The sequence below is a fragment of the Diabrotica virgifera genome, chromosome 3, assembly GCF_917563875.1.
Source record: "Diabrotica virgifera virgifera chromosome 3, PGI_DIABVI_V3a".
In the NCBI taxonomy this organism is placed as follows: Eukaryota; Metazoa; Arthropoda; class Insecta; order Coleoptera; family Chrysomelidae; genus Diabrotica; species Diabrotica virgifera.
The window spans coordinates 173,653,763-173,677,785 of record NC_065445.1 but is presented as its reverse complement, the minus strand read 5'-3'; the positions used below and the strand labels follow the sequence as shown (position 1 = coordinate 173,677,785).

Here is a 24,023-nt window from a genome sequence, read left to right as displayed (position 1 = left end):
GAAGGAAGAAATCTCTTGCGAGGAACATTTTCAGTCATTTCAGTAATTCCCTTTAAGGACTCTCTTGATCAATTAGGTGAGTCAAAATCTATTGCTAGAAGTAAATTTATGTCTCTTGAGCGTAAGTTTCAAAAGACTCCTCCTATGTTAAAGGAAAAATATTCCGATTTTATGAACGAATACTTATCTATGGGTCACATGTCTCCATGTAATAATGAGTCTCTAGTTAATTTCTATTTTCCTCATCATGGAGTGGAAAAAGAAGATAGCCTAACTACAAAACTTCGAGTTGTATTTAATGGTTCGTCACCCACTACATCTGGAGTTTCGTTGAATGACTTACAAATGGTAGGTCCAGTAGTTCAAAATGATTTAATTTCAATAATTCTGAGATTTAGACAACATTCTTATGTGGTATCCGCTGATATTGCAAAAATGTACCGTCAAATTTTAATCGATCCTTCTCAAAGAAACTTTCAGCAAATAGTTTGGCGATCAGATCCTTCCCAACCTTTGCAAACTTTTTGTCTGAATACTGTGACCTATGGTACTGCTTCGGCAAGTTTTTTAGCTACTCGATGTTTAATACAACTTTCTGAGGAACACTTAAATGAGTATCCTGAGGCATCTAAAATTATAGATAATGATTTCTATGTGGATGATCTGCTAACTGGCTCCGATTCCATTTCTGAACTTATTTTGCATTGTAACCAAATCGTAGCCATTTTAGCTAAAGGTTGTTTTCCTCTTCGTAAATGGGTATCCAATGAAGTCTTGGTTCTAAAAGGCATCAAACAAATTATTGAATCTCAGGACACTACATATACCTTTGGTTCCAATAATATGACGAAAGCTTTGGGTCTTCATTGGCTTCAAAGCTCCGATTCGCTTAAATATACTATTTCTTCCGAAGTTTTTTCTAGTGTGATAACGAAGCGCACGATACTTTCAAGTATTGCCAGTATATTTGATCCGTTAGGACTCTTAAGTCCACTCATTATCAAGGCCAAAGTGTTAATACAACAATTGTGGTTAGAGAACTTAAGTTGGGATGAATCAGTACCTTCACCAATTCATACTGAACGGATGGTCTTTCGGGAGCAACTGCTTAAATTAAATGATCTTGAGGTACCTCGTAACGTCAAGTTACATGATTCTGTCCCAAATGAACTTCACGGTTTCTGTGATGCATCTGAACTTGCTTATGGCTCATGCATTTACGTTCGTTCCATTGATGCATTTGGAAAGGTTCAAATCGAATTGCTCTGCGCCAAATCTAGGGTGGCACCTTTGAAAAAGGTAACAATACCTCGTCTTGAACTATGTTCTGCCCTGATTTTGAGCAGATTATTAAAGAAAGTTCTTGAATCTTTATCGATTAATATTCATAATATTTTTCTTTGGTCTGACTTAACTGTAGCCCTTTCATGGATTCAAACCTCACCTCATTTATTACAAACATTCGTAGCTAACAGGGTGTCAGAGATTCAATCTCTCACCAGCAATTTTTCCTGACGACATATAAGCACGAACAAGAATATTCTCCTTTTCATGAACATTTTTCAGTGCGTCACAAATTATAGAAAAAAACGTAAGTCCGTGATAATACACATTTATGACATTTATTCTAACGTGACATTTTAGTTAAATCTGACAGTTGTCAAATTTTATTTTCAATTTGGAATAAAACCAAATCAATTGTGTCTATTGCATTTATAAAATGGTATTTTCTTTCATTTGTATAGTCTTATAAATTGTACAGATTATATTGATAATATTATTATTTTATTTAATAAATAATTCTTTTTTGATTATGGCGCCATCTATCGACAACTAGAATAATCACCGAACTACAATAATTACCAAAGTATTCACAGACGTGCCTTTTTTTTTATCACATACAATTTAATGCGTTAGAGAAAAATCGAAAAACTGTGACGCACTGAAAGATGTTCATGAGAAAAAGAATACCGCAGATTTTATTTCTAGGGGAATCAATCCCTCTAATCTCATATCCTGTAATTTATGGTGGCATGGCCCCGAATTTCTGTTGAAATCTATTGAAGAATGGCCATTTACACCATTAGAATTGAAAACTAAACTTGAAACTAAACAACCAAAAATAATTTCAGTGATGTCTATAGAAAGTTTTAAATTTCCCTTTGATAGATATTCTAGAATTGGTCGTTTAAAGCGTTCGTTTACCTACTGTTTGAGATTCATTCATAACTCATCTGCTGTACTCAAGGCCCAGCAGATGAAATCTGGAACTCTTTCTGTAGAAGAGCTTGATTTAGCTCTAAGTATTTTAGTCAAATTCACTCAACGTGAATCATTTTATACTGAATATTTTAGCTTGTTGAATGGAAAAACTATTTTATCTAACAGTAAACTGTTATCTTTGAATCCTTTTCTTGATGCAAGTGGATTACTCAAGGTGGGGGGTAGATTACATCAATCTTCTTACTCATATGATAAGAAACATCCCATCATAATTTCTCCAAAGCATCGTCTTTCCAAATTATTATTTGAACATGAGCACCTGAGGCTAATGCATGCCGGTTCTCAACACTTGCTTTATTCAATTCGCGAAACCTATTGGCCAATACACGGCAAGACTTTGGCCCGTCAGGTAGTTCATCGCTGTTTTATTTGTTTTAAGGCTCGACCCGTTTCCAACTTTCCCCTTATGGGAAATCTCCCAGAAATAAGAGTGACTCCATACCTTCCCTTTATTAATACTGGAGTTGACTATGCGGGACCTTTTGTTTTAAAAGACAGACGCGGTCGCGGATTTAAAACTTATAAGGCTTATATTAGCCTATTTATTTGCCTCTCATCGAAGGCGGTTCACCTAGAAATCGTTACTGACCTGACAAGTATTGCCTTCATAGCAGCTTTGAAACGATTTATTTCCAGGCGGGGAAAACCCCAAGCCCTGTATTCAGACAATGGTACTACCTTTGTAGGTGCCAACAATCATCTTTTGGAACTTGGAAAATTTTTAAATATTAATAATGAAAATATATCTTCCTCTTGTGCCTCCCAAGGAATTGCTTGGCATTTTATTCCTGCTTACTCCCCTTATTTCGGTGGTATTTGGGAGGCTGGTGTAAAGTCCATGAAAGGACATTTAAAGCGTGTTCTCTCCAAAGCTCTTCTCGTATATGAAGATTTTCAAACAATTCTAGTTCAAGTTGAGTCAATTTTAAATTCACGACCTCTTACTCCTCTTTCTTCCGATCCTGACGACTTTTCCTGTCTCACACCTTCACATTTCTTAATTGGAAGACCTCTTACCTCTATACCTGAGAAGAACTTCACAGAAATTAACGTTAATCGGCTGGACCATTTCGAAAGACTTCAACAGCTTCGACAGCACTTGTGGCAGAGATGGTCATTGGAGTATTTATCTGAATTGCAGTCCAGGCAAAAATGGAAGGAAAATAAATTTAAATTAAAGATCAATGATCTTGTTCTTCTTAAAGAACCTCATCAAGGTCCTATGCAATGGACGTTAGGACGAGTTACCCACCTCCATACTGGTTCTAATGGTGTAGCACGAGTGGCGTCCCTACGCACTTCCAGAGGAAATATAAAAAGAGCCGTAGCCAATTTGTGCCTTCTTCCTTTGGCTGCAACTTAATGTTGAAAGACTTTCTTTCAAGGTGGGGGGTATGTACAGTTTTCCTTTTAGCCCACCTTCAAGAATTTGAAAGAAGAATAGAAGAAGATCTGTATTTTGTTGCCTTAGTAATTTTAATGTTTGATGTAAGATACATTTTTGTTTCATATACTGGTTTGTAACTTTTTCCATAATATATGTTCAATTAGTAGATGTAAATCAGTATAACATTATTTAAAACCATTGGAAACACAAAAAAGAAAACCACACCTAATATACAGTCCAGCTGCAGCCCAACTTTATTCAATAATATACCATCTCCGTAACTTTAGAACCGTTCATTTTAGAAGGATTATGGATAGGGCCTTTTTTATTTCAAATTTTATGTACAATAAAATAAAAATGTGTACCATTTGCCGGCTTTGTGAACTTTGCCGGCTGCAGACGGGGGATATGAATTGCAAGGTGTAGAATTCCTTCCCTTTCGTCTTCACTGCAGCATCCATATGACTTGCAAATTATAGAAGTCTTGGAGGTGTTACCATGAAAATGTACCAATAAGTTTTCAATTTAAAAATCTTTTAGTGATTTTTAATATTTTTCAATATTATTAATTTACTATTAGGATTGAAAACTTGCTTCGTCTTTATGTACAATATTTTTGTATAGAAGGTTGTTCATGCTAAACTGCATAGTTTTAGAAATATTGACGAATAACGTAAAAAACTACGAATTTACCGATTTCTCTCCCTTCTCCCCCCAAACTCGACGCTTAAAATGGTGTGACTTTTTTCTGAACATTATGTGGACCATATAGAACAATTTGGTGTTGGAGGATAAATTTCACTTTGGATGTCTGGGTTTGGGTCTAGTTATACCATACTAATTAGTAAATAAATATTTATAAAAATAAACCAAAATGGGTGAAAATTTTATGTTAACAGGTATTTGCACGAAATAATAATAATAAATAATCATTTCGTTGTGAAGAGAGCCGTCTTTTTTATTTACCTAACTAGCAGTCTAACTAGTTTCAACCCTTTTTTTAAATAGACCTAAATGAATTTTTCCCATTTTGTTAAACTATTGATAATATTTTTAGAATAAAAATCCTCCTAAAACTTTATATACTCGCATTAAAATTCGAAATATTTTTACGTAAAATATACTTACCTACCTACATATAACTAAAACTCACAATTAACAATAATCTATTTTTTTTCCAAATAGGCCAACAACTTAGTTCTATTACACAACAATATAATAAATTAACTATAAATAAACACTACTTTCCTATGAAACAACAATAACAAATTCTTAAAATAATATACTACTGCACTGAACAGATATTGATAAAGATAACACAACAGATAAGAGAAAATCTGACGCAGGTTTGTCAAAATGACAGTGACAATTTCTCTATGTTGCCTAATTAGTTATTAGTTATATATATATATGTTCGATTTCTTGTTAGAAATAAAAAATTTTAGTTGGTCCAAAATGACACAAAATAGGCATGGGGTAAAAAGTTTATTTTAGAAAGTGTATGTTTTTGTTCTTCTTAATGGCCGTACAGGCTCGTTTTTTAATAATAATAATAGTCTCCCGTTTTATACCGCTCACGTGGCTTTGGAAGTATAGCAGGTTAGTCTGCTATATCTAGGGCCTACGGTATACAAGGAAGGTAACAGGGCCAGTGCTACGCTTCAACCGCCTATTATTGCCCCTGGTTTTACCCAAGGTACTCATTTTATTCAGGCTGAGTCGACCTGGGGCCTATAAACATTTTTAAAAATGTCTAGTTGTTTTTGCCGGCGGTAGGATTTGAACTCCGGACCACCGGCACGCTAGCCTAGCACACTACCACTCGGCTATGCCGTCCCTAATATTGTCGTTTTTTAATATTGTATTTAATTACAGAGTAATTTCCACATACTAATATATTTCTCAAATTGGGCTATGTACCGCCATTCTTTACTCATATATTACGAATATGCGTGCCAAATATCTCGACAAAATATTGTTGCCTCTCAATAGCTTAACTGTGTCTAGTCGGACAAACTTTGATGTATGGGAACACTGGAACAGGGGAAGTTTTAATTGTGGAACAGGTTACAGGTTTCGAACGTCAGACTACTAAAAAGTCCCATGTATTTTGTCGGACAGATCCCCTCCCTTGCGGGTTTTAGGAGGAAGCCCGGGTGTAGGAGTGGCGACCTTTTTTGCATCTACACCTCATATATAGACTGATACATATGAAAATAGGTGAAATGCCGATTATACAGATGAAGAAAAATATAAAAAAGAAAAATAAATAGAAAAAGATTCTTTTGCGCATGCGTAGAAAAGTGACCCATAGCCGATTTTAATTTTGAGATATTTTTTATCAACAAGTGATACTGCAAACATACAGCCAACAAAAATAGGGTGCTAGTTTAAATTTTATCTAGATTTTCTCTTGAACACCGTGAACAATTATTGGTACCTAAATATTATTTATTTGTTCTAATGTAAATGATAAAAATATATTAAATTTCATTATAAAAATCTTCAAAAACGCAAACTTGACAAACTTAGGAACCCATTTCATACTTCTTCCACTTTAATTGTACTTCAATGGCAACTGTGTACGCCGTTGCTCCCGCTTGGCGGCGCTAGTGTAGTTGGGGGTCAACGTTTTGACAATTCGTGAAGTTTGTATATGGTGTTTTTGTTTACTATTTAATAAATAATAAATGATGGCAAAAAATACGGATCTTGGACTGTTTGTACGTTGAAAAATGAATTGACGAGAAGGAGTGCGAGAGTTACTGGAAAAAAAGGAAGCCCTTTAACAGCCTCCAGTGTTTATATAGCCATATCTATTTTATAGCTGCCCTGTCCCAGTTTCTTAGTCTCTTGTTGCCACAAGATCAAATTTATATTTTTTGGCTTCGTCTACTATATGCTTCAGTTTTCGTTCCTTGGATGATCCTCTTATATTCCACGTCGCCATTTTAACTCGTTCTTCTTTATTGCCATTATCTCGTTTATTATTTTTCGATTCTCGTTTCCGTTTTCTTTGCCGGGTCATCTTTGTTGGGTCTCCTAATAATACTGCATTCAATTCTAGTATTTTGCAATATCTTCCTCTATTCTTTCCAGCTGCCCCTTTTCTTTCTTCCATTTTCATAATTCATTTTTTATTGTCAGTCTTTGGTACCCTGTTTTTGTGCTATTTCTTTTGATTTTCTCTTGCTTAGCAATTCTTCTTATTTTGGCCATTATTTCCCTTTCCGTTCTTTGTCAGATCATCATTTATGTATATTCTTTCTTTCAGTTGTTTGAGTTTCATCTCATTTTGCATTACTTTGGTCTTTTCTGTCTTGCTTCATTAACATTTACTTTTTCATTTCCTTTTCTATGAATTTTTCTACCTCATTCCCTAGCAAGAGTGGCTCATCGGTGTCAATCTGCAGTCCTTGAATCACAATATTTTTCCTTCTTCCCTCTCTTTATACTTTTTGTATTCTTTCGTTGGAGATCTTTAATTCATTTCGTAATTGATTAATATCTTGAAGCGCCTTTTCATTAATAAGTTTCAGTTCTTCCATTTTCTTTCGATATCCTTATCGAAGGGTAAGCTACATTAATCATCTTCTTAATATTTTATTTCTATAGCTCAGACCAAAATAAAAATATTTATGTTGATCTGAGTTTTATAGTGTGGTATTCGATTTTTTACAGTCGAATCCAGGGGCAATACGTAATCTGTTTAAACAAAATGTTTATTGCAGATACGTGCATTTATTGTCGGCAGATATTTATCCCTTGTTGTTGCTACAATCCACTTTTTTCTCATCAGAATATCTTTGGGAAACCTGTATCCTGATATTCTCGATAAGCACAAAGGCACAGCACAAAAATGAGGCATTTTATTTTCTCACATTAAATTCAAAGACTCAAATTAAAAGATTGATTTGAATAGTTGACGTGACCTCCAACTACACAAGCGCCACCTACGTTGAGCTTTCCAGATTAGCTGCCATTGGCGCGCAGTGTAGGTACAATCTTTAATATACAATTACACATTTTAGGTATCAACATCCGATTCGAGTATTAGATGTTGGAAATTACCAACCGAAAAGCATTTTAAAGAAGAAGTTCGGATGCCCACCAATCCGTTATCTTTAATACAAGGAGGTGCGGCGATTAGGCAGGCAGTAGTTTTAAACGACAAAAGGCACATCCTGACTAAAGATGCTCAAGATAACGTAGCGATATATGATGTTCTTAGAGTAAGTAAATTAAACCAAACTATACTTTGTTTCACGTAAAGAACGGAACATTGTGCTTATGGAGATCAATGTTGCCAAACCTTTCGGGCACGGGTGACTACTCGACTGCCAATATACGGTTCATTCTAATCAGTACGGCATGGTATCGGCGCGCTTCTATCGTTCATAAGAAATACATCGGCATATTTAAGCAACGTTCCGTTCTTAACGAGAAACGCTGTATAGCCACTTCAACATTGCATGATAGAAGGCACTCCTGGTTGAGCATATTTAGAAATTAATTCCAGAGGTCAACTGAAAGCTTGCATTATGGCAAAAAGTGTACCACTTTTATGACACAACCATGTTGCTTTTTAATGAATTTTGGAAAACAGTGGCTCACAAATAAACTTCACATGCAGTCAGATGTCGATTATTAAGAAAAGAATGCTACTAATAATCTCAATAACGACTAAATTTATTACATATACACTTCTCCAAGAAATTAACGCACCACCTTAAAAAAAGAGTCATTTTTGATGTCTTTAATTTCCTAAACCTGTTGTCCGATTTAAGTAATTTTTAATATGTTGTAGCCTTATTCTGTAACAACATCGCTGTAATAATATTGTTGCTAGACAGCTAAATTGTCATTGTATACCGGGTGTACCAATCAAACTGTGTTTTTGTCTCAAATTTCACCACACTCTGTGGAATAGTCTAGCATTTATAAAATACTTAAATTAAAACTCAACTATAGCCTCAGGTTTTCTTAATATTATGTTTTTTATTCAGTCGCTTACGTTGGATAATAAAAAAGTTAGGTACTTTAACAACTAGATATTTGATGCCAAATGACAAACGATTGGAGGTCATATCGATTTTAAATTGGTGTTCAGTTAAATACAAGCCAATTTTTTTCATCAATACAAACGTGCGACAAACTTGTAAGGGGTAATTCTTTATGAAAAAGAAATGACAGTTTGCTTTATAAACGTATGTCCGCAAATGCTTCCATTGCGAGATACGGGGTGTTGAAATTTTTCGTACAAACTGACGATTTATTTATTGCTCTAAAACTGGTTGAGATATGGAAATGAAATTTGGTGGGTTTTAAGAGGTAGTTATTGCGTAGTTTTTGACATACAATTGAGAATTTTATATTTACCATTGGCGTAAATACGGGTAATATGACCCGTACGCGTGCCAATGGAGAATATAAAATTCTTAATTGTATGTCAAAAAATGCGCAATAACTACCTCTTAAAACCTACCAAATTTTATTTGCATATCTCAACCGGTTTTATAGCAATAAATAAATCGTTAGTTTGTAAGAAAAATTTCAACATCCCGTATCTCGGAAACGAAGCATTTGCGGACATATGTTTATAACGCAAACTGTCATTATTTTTCACGCAGATTTATCCCTTAAAGTTTGTCGCACACCTTGTATTGGTGAAGAACTAGGCTAGTTGTTAAAGTACCTAACTTTTTTATTATTCAAAAACAGACTGTTAAGAAAACCTGAGGCTAGAGTTGGGCTTTAATATTCCACAGGGTGTGGTGAACTTCGAGAAAAAACACGGTTTGATTGGTACACCCGGTACACAATGAAATTACCTGTCTAGCAACAGTATTATTACAGCGATATTGTCAAAGAATAAGGTTATAACATATTAAAAAAGCACTTAAATCGGACAATAGCTTAAGGAAATTGGAGACATCAAAAATAACCCATTTTTAAGGTGGTGCATTAATTTCTTAGAGAACTGTAGTTGTGGGAAAATTATTTTCAAAATTAAGTAAGATGTAGCTCACAAAAATGTTAGTTTAGACAAGTGGGTGCAGTTGGGATCTACACAAAAATAGCTTAGGTTGTAGGTGTAGTGGGTTGGGCCTTGGATTTATCTAAAAATTTCTCCAATTGTCTACAGACCCCCATTTTTTGACCTTTCATTCTGAATATTCACGCAGTACAGGTTTTCTTTATGCCATTACAGTAAATCTTTCGAAATTACATCATCATCATTCAACCCGGATCTATCCACTGCTGGATATAGGTCTCCCTCAGACTTTTTCATGTATTTCTGTTTTGTACTGTTTGCATTAAATTTTTGTCGATCCGCTTTATGTCATTAGACCATTTTGTTGGAGCATGACCTCTACTTCGGTATGCTTCTTGTCTTGGTCTCCAGTGTATTATTCGCTGTGTCCATCTGTTATCCGACATTCTAGCTATGTGCCCTGTCCAGTTCCACTTTAGGATCATTATTCTTTCTATGGCATCTGTCACTTCTGTTCTTCTCTTATTTCCTTGTTCGTAATTCGATCCTTACGAGAAATGCCTAACATCGAGCGTTACATGACTCTTAGAGTAACACAAATTTTATAACTTAAAATTATCTTAAAAGTACTATTTACATAAAAAATACTAAAAGTCTAAATTGCGTTAAAAAATTCCGCTACTGAATAGTAGGACTGAAATACCAATAAAACAAAAATCATAGTTTTACTGTAACTTCAAATATTACAATTTGTTACCAAAATGGTAAACACTACTGTCATGTGAAAGCAGTGTTTTTGTAATAAATCAATGTTTAATATTTAGTTGAATGAAAATTGTCGAAAGAATAACTTGTAGGAAGATTTTTTAGATAAATACCTTACTTGAGAACTTTAAAGTCGGAACTGTATTTGCGTGTAATCTTTTACAACCTTGGATGAAATCTATGGAGATGCTTTCTGTGATTTGGAAACCTATGGAGCAAAATCTTGTTTTATTTACATGTGGAAACATACAGTGATGAGCGCGCTAATAACCGGCAAAATAGCGCAAAAGATGAAAAACATAATACATTGCGAAACAAAAAGAGATGAAACTAGTGGAGGTGGAAATGATCGTTATAAACCTATAAATTAACATTACATTACATAGTTTCCCACCTTTAGACGTCTGTGACAGGAGTATTTTATAAAATTCTACTGTCACAGTGACAGTTGTCATACTCCTCTGATACGTCTAAAGGTGGGAAACTATGTAATGTAATGTTAATTTATACGTTTATAACGATCATTTCCATCTCCACTAGTTTCATCTCTTTTTGTTTCGCAATGTATTATGTTTTCCATCGTTTACGCTATTTTGCCGGTTATTAGCGCGCTCATCACTGTAAACTAAAAATTCTACTCATAAAACCGGATAAAAACTGATAAAAAAGGTAACACCACTAATAATTAAGCCACAAATTGTGAAGTAAATACAAAAATAACCCATTAATTTAACTGTTAATTGTTAAATGTGTCAAGACAAGTAATTTGCTTTCTTGACCTTGACCGTTTACGTAAAAGGTTTAGAGTATGTATGGTTTGTGCTAGCTTCCAGCGTTCTTCATCGGTATTATATTTTTTAGGTTTCACCATATTCGCAGCCAAAATTTTAGGATCAACAAAATTTCAAATAATTATTAATATAATATTTCAAAACAATATTTACTCTTTGACGGGTCTGTCAGAACTAAACAACGGATGCTTTGTTTTAGTTACCTACAAAGTTAGTAGGTAGCGTTAGGAGCAAACATAATAATTAAGTTAATTACATATTTTAATTTGTTTAAATGTAAATAATAAATAAATAATAAAATTCCTTTATTAAATTTTATAAAACCTATGTATTTCTACTATCATTTTTAATATTAGTTGTTAATAAATTCCTTTCAACCTGTATTCAAATTTTATTTTTAAACATCTTATTTATTTTATACAATAATTAATTAAGTATCAAATGATATTTATTTAAATAGTCTTTGACGCTTCTGTCAACAAACGTATGCCTTGTTGATACGTTAGTAGATGGCGTTAGCCATCTTTTAGCCATATTTTAATATATAACATAATAATTTGTTTCAAATCTAAATAATAAATAAATAAATTCCTTTAATCAGTTTTAGAAATAATATTTTAATATAACATACGTGTACAGTGATGAGCGCGCTAATAACCGGCAAAATAGCGCAAAAGATGGAAAACATAATACATTGCGAAACAAAAAGAGATGGAACTAGTGGAGATGTAAATGATCGTTATAAACATATAAATTAACATTACGTTACATAGTTTCCCACATTTAGACGTCAAAGGAGTGTGACAAATGACAACTGTCACTGTGACAGTAGAATCTTATAAAATATTCCTGTCACAGACGTCTAAAGGTGGAAAAGTATGTAATGTAATGTTAATTTATATGTTTATAACGATCATTTCCACCTCCACTAGTTTCATCTCTTTTTGTTTCGCAATTTATTATGTTTTCCATCTTCTGTGCTATTTTGCTGATTATTAGCGCGCTTATCACTGTATAATTTGTTTAAAGTATAAATAATAAAATGATACCGAAGTTAGGCACTGTCCTAGACAGACTGACACCCTTTTTTCTTTAAAAACTGTGTTTACTGATTTCAGTATTTTTCAAAATGGGTTAAATATAATATAGATTTTATTCATTATTTACAATTTCATTACTATCAAATATTTAGTTTGTGCATTAATGCAATACATTTTAATAATTATAAATTTATTCTAACAATTTTCCTGGTCACGGAAAACGTAAAAAAGTAAATATACACGAAGATAGCCTCAGTTTTAGTGATGTGAAAATTGTTTTTAAGCCGTCCTTGAACTTCTACAAATGTTTTAAAATCCAAATTAGCCAAATTGGTTCAATTATTCTCGAGTTGTTATAAAAAAGATGCAGAAAAAACGTCATTTAATGTTTACATATCGACAAATGTCCATAGATAAATTTAACCGGAGTGTGCTGTGCAAATATCCTGGACGCGAATTTACAAAACCTATACTATTTCAGTCATGGGGGCGACTGAATTCGGGTAGGTTTTGTATGCAGAATATTAGTTACATATCCTATGCTATTTCGGACCAGAAATTAACTGTATCGGTGTAGGATTTGTAAGCGAAATTTTTGATTATTGAGCAAATGTCTATACTGTTTCAGTCATGTAAGTAAAACTAATCAAATATTTACAAAGTGGATTTAATATTATCATAAAATTTATGTTTTGAAAATTAAAATGAATAATATATATTTTAATAATATTAAAAATTAAAAACAAATGAATAATTACTAATATACGAATATATACAGTATGTCCCTGTAAGTTGGAACCATATGGAAAACTTTTTTATTATTGATTTTACGAAAAATATATATATATTCTTCATAAAAAGTTCTGCATGGTCTAAAACCGAAGATGCACTCATCTGATATTAAGTTTTATTAATAGTATATGAGAGATGTCAAAAAATATGAATTTTTGTCAAAAGTTAAGTATCTTTATATATTTCACAAGATTGAAAATTGTTATTATGAAAATTTATTTAGACTTAAAAATAATGTTCTACTATGCAACTACATTCTTCTAATTGAAAAAAAAATGAAAATTTCTCAAATTATCTTAAATTAATTTTCTCGATATTATTAGTTTTACGAAAAAAAGTTATTCTTTATAAAAAGTTTTGCATGGTCTAGAAACTAAGATACAACCACAATTTATCAAATTTTATCAATTATATACAAGGTTTGTCAAAAAATATAAATTTTGTTCAAGAGTAAAATACTTTATAGTTCACAATATTTCAATTAAAAAGATGTAATTGTATACTCCATACATGTTTTTGAATTCTGAACAACTTTTTATAATAAATTTTTTCAATATTGTGCAAAATAAAGGTACTTTAATCTTTGGCGAAATTCATATTATTTTTTGACATACCCCGTATAAAATTGATAAAATGTGAACTATTATTATTGAATCTTATTTTGTAGAACGTGCAAAACTTTTTATAAAGAATAACTTTTTTTTGGTAAAATTAATAATTTCGGAGTTAAAAATACAAATGATATTAGGTATCTTCAATTTTTTTTTTCAATTAGAAGAACATAATAGGGATGTTCACAAAAAATTAAAAAGTCATTTCAAACATGTAAAACGATTAAAAAACACCCTAGGAATAATTGTCCAAAATTTCAACAAAATTGAAAAGCCTTTCTATAAAAAATCTTTATTAGAAATCTAGCATTATTTTAAATTTCAAGAACGCTTCTCTATTGGCCTGACGTCACTAGTTGCATACCCCAAGCGCGCGCCATTCTCATAGTGTTACTGTTTACCTGTTTGACGTTTCAGGTCATTTTATTTTGTTCTCTTCTTGTTTTATCAGGGTTAAAGTGGAGTTTTATAGTGAATTTGTTTAGTTTAAAGTGGATAGACTGTTTGTAAGGACATATTTTGGGTTTTACAAAAATAAACAAATAAAATGGAAGAAGGTTTTCAGAAAGCCGATTCGTATAAACTACCGACTGTAGTGTAGATGTAACAATGGTGTATGATTTATTGGCATCTTGTAAAAAAATAAATCTACCACAGCTTTACTGAGTGTATATTCCATATAATTTTCCATGTCTTCTTTAAGCTAAAAAAATAAATGCTTAATACTCCACAAAAAAAATAGAGAAAGTTGTATGCATGCATTGTACGCATGCATATTGTATACATACATTGGCTGGTTATTACTTTACCTTGGTTAGGTGTATTAAAAATATTTTTATTCTTCTTCATGTGCCTTGTCCCTTGTGGACGTTGGCTATCATCATGGCAATTTTAATTTCATTTGAGGCGTTTCTGAATAACTCGATCGATTTTTGTCAAAATCATTGGCGTAAGTTTTTAAGTCATGAGTGTCTTTTCTTCCGGGTCCGCGTTTGCTCTCTATTTTACCTTGCGTTATCAGTTGTAGTATACGATATTTATCATGCCTCATCATATGACCGAAATAGTTAAGATTTCGTTTCTTAATTGTAAAAGAGATTTCTTTTTGTTTTCAGGATATTTTGAGGATACGTGGGTACACCCACATCTCGAATGCCGCTAGCTTTTTCATTAATGTTTCCATTATTGTCCAGGCCTCTGCGCCATATAGCAAGACCGGAGATAATAACATTTTAGCAGCCGCATTTTTAGTGGGAGAGATATTATGTCGCAATGGGTGAAAATATTTCTCATGCATGTTGTTAAATGTTGCTATGTCCTTTTCAACTCTAGATCTTATTTCGGTTGTTTCGTATTTCGAGTTGACAACTGTTCCAAGGTAAAAAATATTTTTGAACTTGGGTATTATACATTTTCATTTCAACCAATCTTTTCACTAAATTATTAATGATTTTAATATAATATAAAGTTATACCTACATCCACATGTAGTTATTTCAAGGTTTACTTTTACTGTATGTATTATTAGAATCCCGTTTTTAGGAATATCCCAGTTTAAGGAATACAAATTTGAGGTCCCGAAACTTTTTCATTTACTCTTTAAGGGGGTAGGTGCAAAATCTTGGTCCAATGCTACTTAAATTCATTATTTTTTTTCGAATCCTGAGAAAACTAATAAGTATTTTTGAAAAATGTAAATGCAGAAAGAACAATTACATTATTACCAAGGGCCGAAAGTCTCTGGAAAACTTCTATATTGTTTATTTTATTAAGTTAGTTCTTTAAGTTAGTTATTTTAAGTTCTAGCTGCAACAAACCATTTCTTTTTCTGTTTTAAATTGGCTGGAACGGTAATAAACATCTTGTCAGAACTGTTTTTTGATGTATTTACACACTCAGGAACAAAACACCACTTATTTGGCTTTATTTTTAATAATTAAATACGTAAAAAACTGCGAACATTCAAATACACTGAGTAAATACATATACAAAACTAGTCGTCGATCAAAGACGTTACGACTGCTGACGTCACAGACCGTAGCCTCGCTGCAGGGTACCGTTTTTCTAGCCTCCAAGAAAATCAACATTATGAACTCATTTATCTTAAAAAATATACATTTTTAAACAGTTTTATGATTGTTACGTTTTTATATACCTTGTAATCTATTGAATTTAACTATATTTAAAAATTAGTGAACATCCCTATTGTGCATTAGAACCTAATTTTTAATTCCAAACAACTTTCGATAATAACAATTTTCAATATTGTGGAATATAAAGGTGCTTTACTCTTGAGAGAAAATCATATATTTTTTGACATACCTCGTATACTTTTAATAAAATTTGATATCTGATGATTGTATCTTAGGTTTACGACCATGCAAAACTTTTTATAAAGAACAACTTTTTTTCGTAAAAGTAATAATACAAAAGTTTTCCATAAGGTTTAAACTTAGTGGGACATATTGTATAAGAATTAAAAAATATGTAACATGGGTATTTACTAATATTAGATACTTACTAAATTATTGAACAGAGTTAAGTCAGTGTTTTTTTGCACTAGACTCGTTTTTTTCTATGCTTAAACTAATGTTGTGAGGTTTCTTCTTTTTCTATTTTTCCAGAGTGGTTGGTCTTCCAGACTGTATGCGATTCTGACCTTTTAGTCCCCTATCCTTTCTTCGAGCTATAGCGGTAGGTTGTACTCAAATTTTTAGGTTCCTGGCAAATCGAGTTGTGTGAGAAAACATAGATACTATTTGTGACGGAGTTTTAATTTTTTCCAATGTTGTCACAAATTTAAGTCCAAACAAATTTTTGTAATAACAATTTTCAATCTTGTGAAATATATAAAGGTACTTTACTCTTGAGACAAATTCATATTTTTTGACATCCCTCGTATACTATTGATAAAACTCGATATCGATGATTGCATCTTCGGTTTTAGACCATGCAGAACTTTTTATGAAGTTTTTTTTTTCGTAAAATCAATAATAAAAAAGTTTTCCATATGGTTCCAACTTACAGGGACATACTGTATATATTCGTATTTTAGTAATTATGCATTTGTTTTTAATTTTTATCATTATCCAAATATATATTATTCATTTTAATTTTTAAAACATATCTAAATTTTATGATATAATAATAAATCCACTTAGTAAATATTTGATTAAAGCTAAGATTAATAATAATAGAACACTAGCTTCAACAAGCTTCCGATCGGATCACTTCACATATACACTGTTTACATTTATATCGTCGATGGTGACGTTGCTCACTAACGTGGCCTTTGGGTGTGAGTTGACGAAGATTCTTGACGGCGGGAATTGGATTCGTAGACAGAGTGGCCGATGTTTTATTTAGGAGAGGTCTCCTTGTTGAAGGCGACCTATGCCGTCATCTCTTTTATTGAGACAATTTTGTGACCTGTATGGAGATGATGTTGACGTAGACCTGAAATTGAATAGGAATTACGAACGGAAATAAAACGGATTCTTCGATTTGTTTGATGTATGTCAGATTGTGGGCTCTGCACAAGGAATCTCATAAACTCCGTTTATGTAATCTCTTTGTATTATACATAATAACTTGTTATGCCTTATACAGTATGTCCCTGTAAGTTGTATCCATATGGAAAACTTTTTCATTTTACAAAAAAATTATTCTTCATAAAAAGCTCTGCATGGTCCAAAACATAAGATTTAACCTTCAAATATCAAATTTTTTGAATATTATACGAGGTATGTCAAAAAGTTTGAATTTCACTCAAGAGTAAAGTAGCTTTATTTTTCACAATATTGAAAATTGCTATTATGAAAAGTTGTTTGGAATTAAAAACTATATTCTAGTATGCAATTACATCCTTCTATTTGAATTTTTGTTAATTATGGATAACTAACATTATTGTTGTTCTGAAGCTATTTCCTTGTGGCATTTTTATGATTAATTATTTATATGGGAAATAAGCCACAATTAAAATGAAAAAAATTATTTTATTAACGTTTCGACGCCCAAATCGGGTGCCGTTGTCAAAATACAAAATATTATTAAAATAAACAAAAGTGTTGTTGCTAAGCAAAAAAATTCTTCTAATAATTTATTTAATCTCACTCATTTATATTGGCAATTCAGACATATATTATACATTTTAAAGTAGAAGACTTTAAAATGATATTGCCAATATTTATGAGTTGCGTTCCTGGGACGACTTACTGAAAGATAGTTCATTCGATTACATGAAATTAACCCCAACTCAAGAATATCCGTCATAAAAAATTATAGCATGTGATATGTCTTTAAAAAGACAACCAAATGCAACGACAGTAAAATTCTCGCGTTAGAGACTTCATAGTAAATCACAAGGGAAAACCAGGAAAAACCTTGTGATACTATCCCGACATCGTAAATATTTGTGTCTTACATTAATTTACTCTCAAAAAATAATACCAAATTCTGACTTGTAACATGTTTAAATTATAAATAATATTAATAATACTAGATATATAAGTAATACTAAAATATAAAATATGTACTAGCTCGATATTATTGACTTACTAATCTTGGTATTTTCTTTCTATTGACTTCCTCTTTCAGTATGGGTAACCACATCCTACTGCATTCTACCGAGGAATTTGCGACACAATTGGTTTCATTTAGCATAATTAGAGCCGCTTCTTTGATTTTTCTCTTTTTACTATCTGATTCTTTCATGACTATACTTGAATCTCTCCACTGAACTCTATGCTCATTATCCCATGCGTGTTGATTGAGATCTCTCAAATTCTCTATTTTTAATATAAGATTGATGTTCACTTATTCTAACGTCTAATGGTCTTGATGTCTCACCTAAATAAAATTGTTCGCATTCACAAGGTATTTTATAAATGCAATTCTTTGTTCTTTCTTGATCATTGTTAGGTTTAGTTTTAGATAGAATAGATCTCAATGTGTTTGTTGTTTTGAATGTTGTTGAAATGTTGAATTTATTTCCTATTGTTTTAAGTTTCTCGGATAGTCCTTTTATATATGGTATTGATATTTTCCTCGTATTATTTCTGGTGAATGTTGTAGGATTCCGTTCTAAGTTGTTCTGTTCCATTCGATCCAATCTTGACAATTCCTTATTTATAAACGAGAAAGGATAATCATTTTTTAATAAAACAGATGTTAACAATTGTTTTTCTGCTAAAAAGGAATTTTCGTTAGAACAAGTAATTTTGGCTCTATCATATAAGGATTTAATGATTCCCTTTTTAACGTTGATGTTGTGATTTGACTTGTAATTGAGATATCTGTTGGTGTGTGTTGGTTTTCTATACACTTGAGTCTCATATCCAATATCCTTCTTTGAGATCAAAACATCGAGGAAAGGTAGGCTGTTATTGTATTCCTTTTCCATTGTAAATTTTATTGTCTCTTCTTGATCGTTTATAATATTCAGGAACGTATCCAACAATTCTGATCTATGAGGCCATATTGAAAACACATCATCTACATATCTCCACCATACTGTGGGTTTTAAATTTTGTTTAGAAATAATATTAGTTTCGAAATCCTCCATAAATATATTAGCCAATAATGGAGATAAAGAAGAGCCCATTGCTAGACCAAAATTTTGTTTATAGAATTCATTGTTTAGTTGAAAATAGGTATTATGGGTACATAATGTCAATAACTCCATTATAGCTGATACATTTAGTCTTGTCCTAGTTGCCAATGTATTATCATTCTCTAATTTCGTTTTGATTATGTTTAAAGTTTTATCTAATGGTACATTTGTAAATAAACTGTTTATGTCAAAACTTACTAAAATATTATTTGGATTAAATTCAATAGTTGATAATTTGTTTAAAAAATGTTTTGTATTTTTTATAAAAGTGTCATCATTATTAGCAAATGGTTTTATAATGTTTAATAAGAATTTTGATAGTTCACTACAAGGAGAATTGATGGTACTACAAATGGGTCTAAGTGGTATGTTCGCTTTATGAATTTTCGGCACTCCATAAAAATGTGGTGTCTTACTGTAGTGAGGTGTCATTAATTTTCTTTGATAGTATGTTAGATCATTTTTAAATTTGAATAAAGTTCTATATATTTTGTTTTCCAGTGTCTTCGTTGGATCCTTCGTTAATTTGCTATAAGGTCCATTTGTAATTAGATCTGCAATTTTGTCCTCATATTGTATTTTATTCATTATTACAGTTGCATTGCCTTTATCCGCTGGTAGAATTGTTATGGAGTCATCATTTCTTAAAGTTTTTAAAGCTTTCATTTCCTCTTTGCTGATGTTCTGTTCAATTTGATTAGACTTTTCCAATTCAAGTTTACATAGTACCCTATATTGTTCTTTTTCATGAGTTGGTAGACACTGGGATATTTTCTCCACTGAGCTGATTATGTCTAATTTTGGAATAGATGGATGAGTAACAGCATAGTTTAAACCTTTTGACAGAATTTGGTATTATTTTTTGAGAGTAAATTAATGTAAGACCAAATACTTACGATGTCGGGATAGTATCACAAGGTTTTTCCTGGTTTTCCCTTGTGATTTACTATGAAGTCTCTAACGCGAGAATTTTACTGTCGTTGCATTTGGTTGTCTTTTTAAAGACATATCACATGCTATAATTTTTTATGACGGATATTCTTGAGTTGGGGTTAATTTCATGTAATCGAATGAACTATCTTTCAGTAAGTCGTCCCAGGAACGCAACTCATAAATATTGGCAATATCATTTTAAAGTCTTCTACTTTAAAATGTATAATATATGTCTGAATTGCCAATATAAATGAGTGAGATTAAATAAATTATTAGAAGAATTTTTTTGCTTAGCAACAACACTTTTGTTTATTTTAATAATATTTTGTATTTTGACAACGGCACCCGATTTGGGCGTCGAAACGTTAATAAAATAATTTTTTTCATTTTAATTGTGGCTTATTTCCCATATAAATAATTAATCACTAACATTATTTTCAGTTATTTCAATTCAGATTTTCATTATTAATTTTATGAAAAAAAGTGATTGTTAATAAAAAGTTATGCATGGTCTAAAACCTAAAATACAACCATCTTATGTCAAATTTTATCAATTTTATACGAGGTATGTCAAAAAATATGAATTTCGTTCAAGAGTAAAATACGTTTATTTTTCACAATATCGAAAATTGTTATTATGAAAAGTTATTTAGAATTAAAAACTATGTTTCAGTATGTAATTACATCCTTCTAATTGAAATATTCTGAACTATAAAGGTACTTTAGTTTTGATCTAAATTTATCTTTTTTCACATACCTCGTATAAAATTGATCAAATTTGATATAAGATGGTTGTATTTTAGGTTTTAGACCATCCAGAACTTTTTATGAAGAATCACTTTTTTTCGTAAAATTAATAATAAAAGAGTTATCAGAATTGAAATATCTGAAAATAATGTTAGTTGTCCATAATTTTTCAAAAAAAATATTTTTTTTTAATTAGAAAGATGTATTTTCCTCATAGGCATCTTTCAGTGCGTTACAGTTTTTCGATTTCTTTCTAACGCATTAAGTGACAGAAAAAAATGTACGTCCGTGATTAAAATTATTTATAACATTTATTCTAGTTGTTGATAGATGGCGCTATAATCGAACAAAAAATTATTTATGTATTATCTATACGACTATAATCTGTACAATTTTTAAAACTATATAAATCAAAGAACATACCTTTTTATAAATGAAATAAACACAATTGATTTGTTTTTATACCAAATTAAGATTACGATTCTGACAACTGTTAGTTTTAACTAAAATGTCATGCTATGATATGATTCTCTACATTCTTAAAATAATAAATAATAATAATAATGTTTATTTAGGAATAACAATAAAGATTTACAAAAAATAAAAAGTATAATGAGTACTACCTAAATAAACATAAATAACTCACTGAAGTTGAGCTACCTTGTATATATATTACTAATATACATACAAAAGTAGCACCCCTTGTGCGTGAGACTTAAAAATATAAATACTAACTTACTATTAAATGCTAACTTACAAATATAAACAAAAACAAAAAATATTTAACAAATGTATAAATGTATATAGTTATATGGGAAATTATGAAAATTTTAATATAATTTGTGATATATATGTGTCCATCAATGCAAGGAACGTTGCAGGTGATAATAAAAATCTGTTTAGATATAAATTTTATTTTCGATACAATTTTTTATTATAATTGTCCATTAATAAGTTCTTCGCAGGATTTTGTTGATTTGCTCCCAATCCATTGTTTAATTTCATATTTATACCTATGTTTTTTATAATTTTTAAATTGTTTTAAATTATTATAGAAAATCATATATTACATCATTAATGACACACTGAAAGACTGAGAGGAACTTTAAATTATAGTCGTATAGATATGTAATAGGTAAATAATCGGTAAACCTAAATCTTTTTTTTCGATTGTAGCGCCATCTGTCAACAAATGGAATAACTGTTATAAATTGTATGTATCACGGACGTGTCTTTTTTCTGTCACTTGCGTCACACTGAAAAAAGCCTCTGAAAAGGACCATAGTTGCATATTAGAATATAGTTTTTAATTCCAAACAACTTTTCATAATAGCAATTTTTAATATTGTGAGAAATAAAGCTACTTTACTCTTGAGTGAAATTCAAACTTTTTGACATACCTCGTATAACATTCATAAAATTTGATATCTCATGGTTGAATCTTGGGTTTTGGACCATACATAACTTTTTGTAAAGAATAACTTTTTTCTTACAGGGACATACTGTATATCATATTTTCTTAACTGAACGAACCAATATATTCCTTCCTCTCATGTAAAAAATAGCGATATGTTAATATTGGGTACTTCTATAATCATATATTGGTAATATTGAAGTCACGAATTTAAATTTTATTTTAAGCTCATATTTTTAGTGTGAGAGATATGTCGCAGTGGGTGAATATATTTCTCATGTTGTAAAATATTGCTCTAGATCGTATTTCGGTTGTTTGATCTCATTTCGAGTTGACGACCACTGTTCCAAGGTATACATATGAGACTACGTTGTGAATTAATTGGTTTTTTATTTTCAATTGTCTGGCAGTTTTTTGAGTTTTGCTCACCAGCATCCATTATGTTTTATTTATGTTGAGGTTAAGTCATCTTTCTTGCTCTTTGCATCCTGTCCATATAAAGTGCCGAAGATCAATAATGCTTGCAAGTACGACCGTATCATCCGCATATCGGATATTATATGTCAATTCTCCAATAATTTTAATGCCTCCGTTTGCTTCATCCAATGCTTTTTTTAAGTTGTTCGGAGTAAATGTTAAAAAGGAGAGTAGCACACCTTTTCTGATCGCAATGCTCTCTGTGAGCGAATTGCCAACTTTTACCCGGCTGTCTGATTCCAGTAGGGACTTGGATGTCCGTATCATCAACTCCTACGTTTTGGAGAATTTCAATTAGTTGGTCATGTCTTACATTGTCAAAGGCCTTCGAGTAATCTACAAAGCACATGTAGACATCCTTGTTCCTATCTCTACACCTCTGTACTAAAACATTGCCTCCCTTGTGCCCATAGAATTCCTAAAACCAAATTGTGACTCGTTGATTTCGGCTTCACACTTGTAGATTCTGTCATATATGTATGATTTTGGTGAAGACTTTGGTGATATGATTAATTAGGCTTATCAGTCTATGTTGCTCACACAACTTGGTGTTTGGTTTTTTATGTATGGCCATGAGGGTTGATTGCAACCAATTTTCCTGAATTTTGTCGCTGTCGTATATATTAATAAAAAGAGTGGTTAACGTTTCTATTAATGAATCTTTCTTTCGAAAACGGAATGAATTGTCCGGTTGAACCTATATTCGGGAAAGCCTATTATAATATTTAAAAACGTTCGAAAAACAATTTTATCCAGAAACTACAAATTATATTTAGACAAAGGCATCAAAGGCATATACTTCGATTGATGTGGACTGTATATTTGATGGTTAAGAACTTCTTTTGAAATGTAAAACAACAAGACGTGGAACATTTATTCTATAATGGACCTGGTAGGGCCTGGTAGGTTCAGACGGACCCTTATGTATATCTATTGCTAATTACAATCGTTCTTGACAATGCAGAACGCATCTAAATAGCATTGGAGCCAAAAGTTTGCACCTATCCCCTTAAATCATAAAAAAAATTTGAACATCCCATTAAATTGAAGTTGGATATTTGAAATAGTCCTTTAAAGAACCCCACCGAAAAAATTTAACATCCCGTATCTCGGAAACAAAATATTTGCGGACATACGTTTATAAAGCCAACGGTCATAATTTTTTTTATGCAGAATTA

At 31.5% G+C, this 24,023-nt stretch overlaps 1 protein-coding gene across 1 annotated transcript in view; it reads left to right on the top strand.

Moving 5' to 3' along the window:
* Positions 1-24,023, top strand: part of LOC114334842 (WD repeat-containing protein 48 homolog) — a 160,711-nt gene that overhangs the window by 54,878 nt on the left and 81,810 nt on the right. The window contains exon 8 of the mRNA XM_028284954.2: positions 7,702-7,902. Coding sequence (XP_028140755.1) covers positions 7,702-7,902 — 201 coding nt within the window. The remainder of the gene's footprint in view (positions 1-7,701; positions 7,903-24,023) is intronic.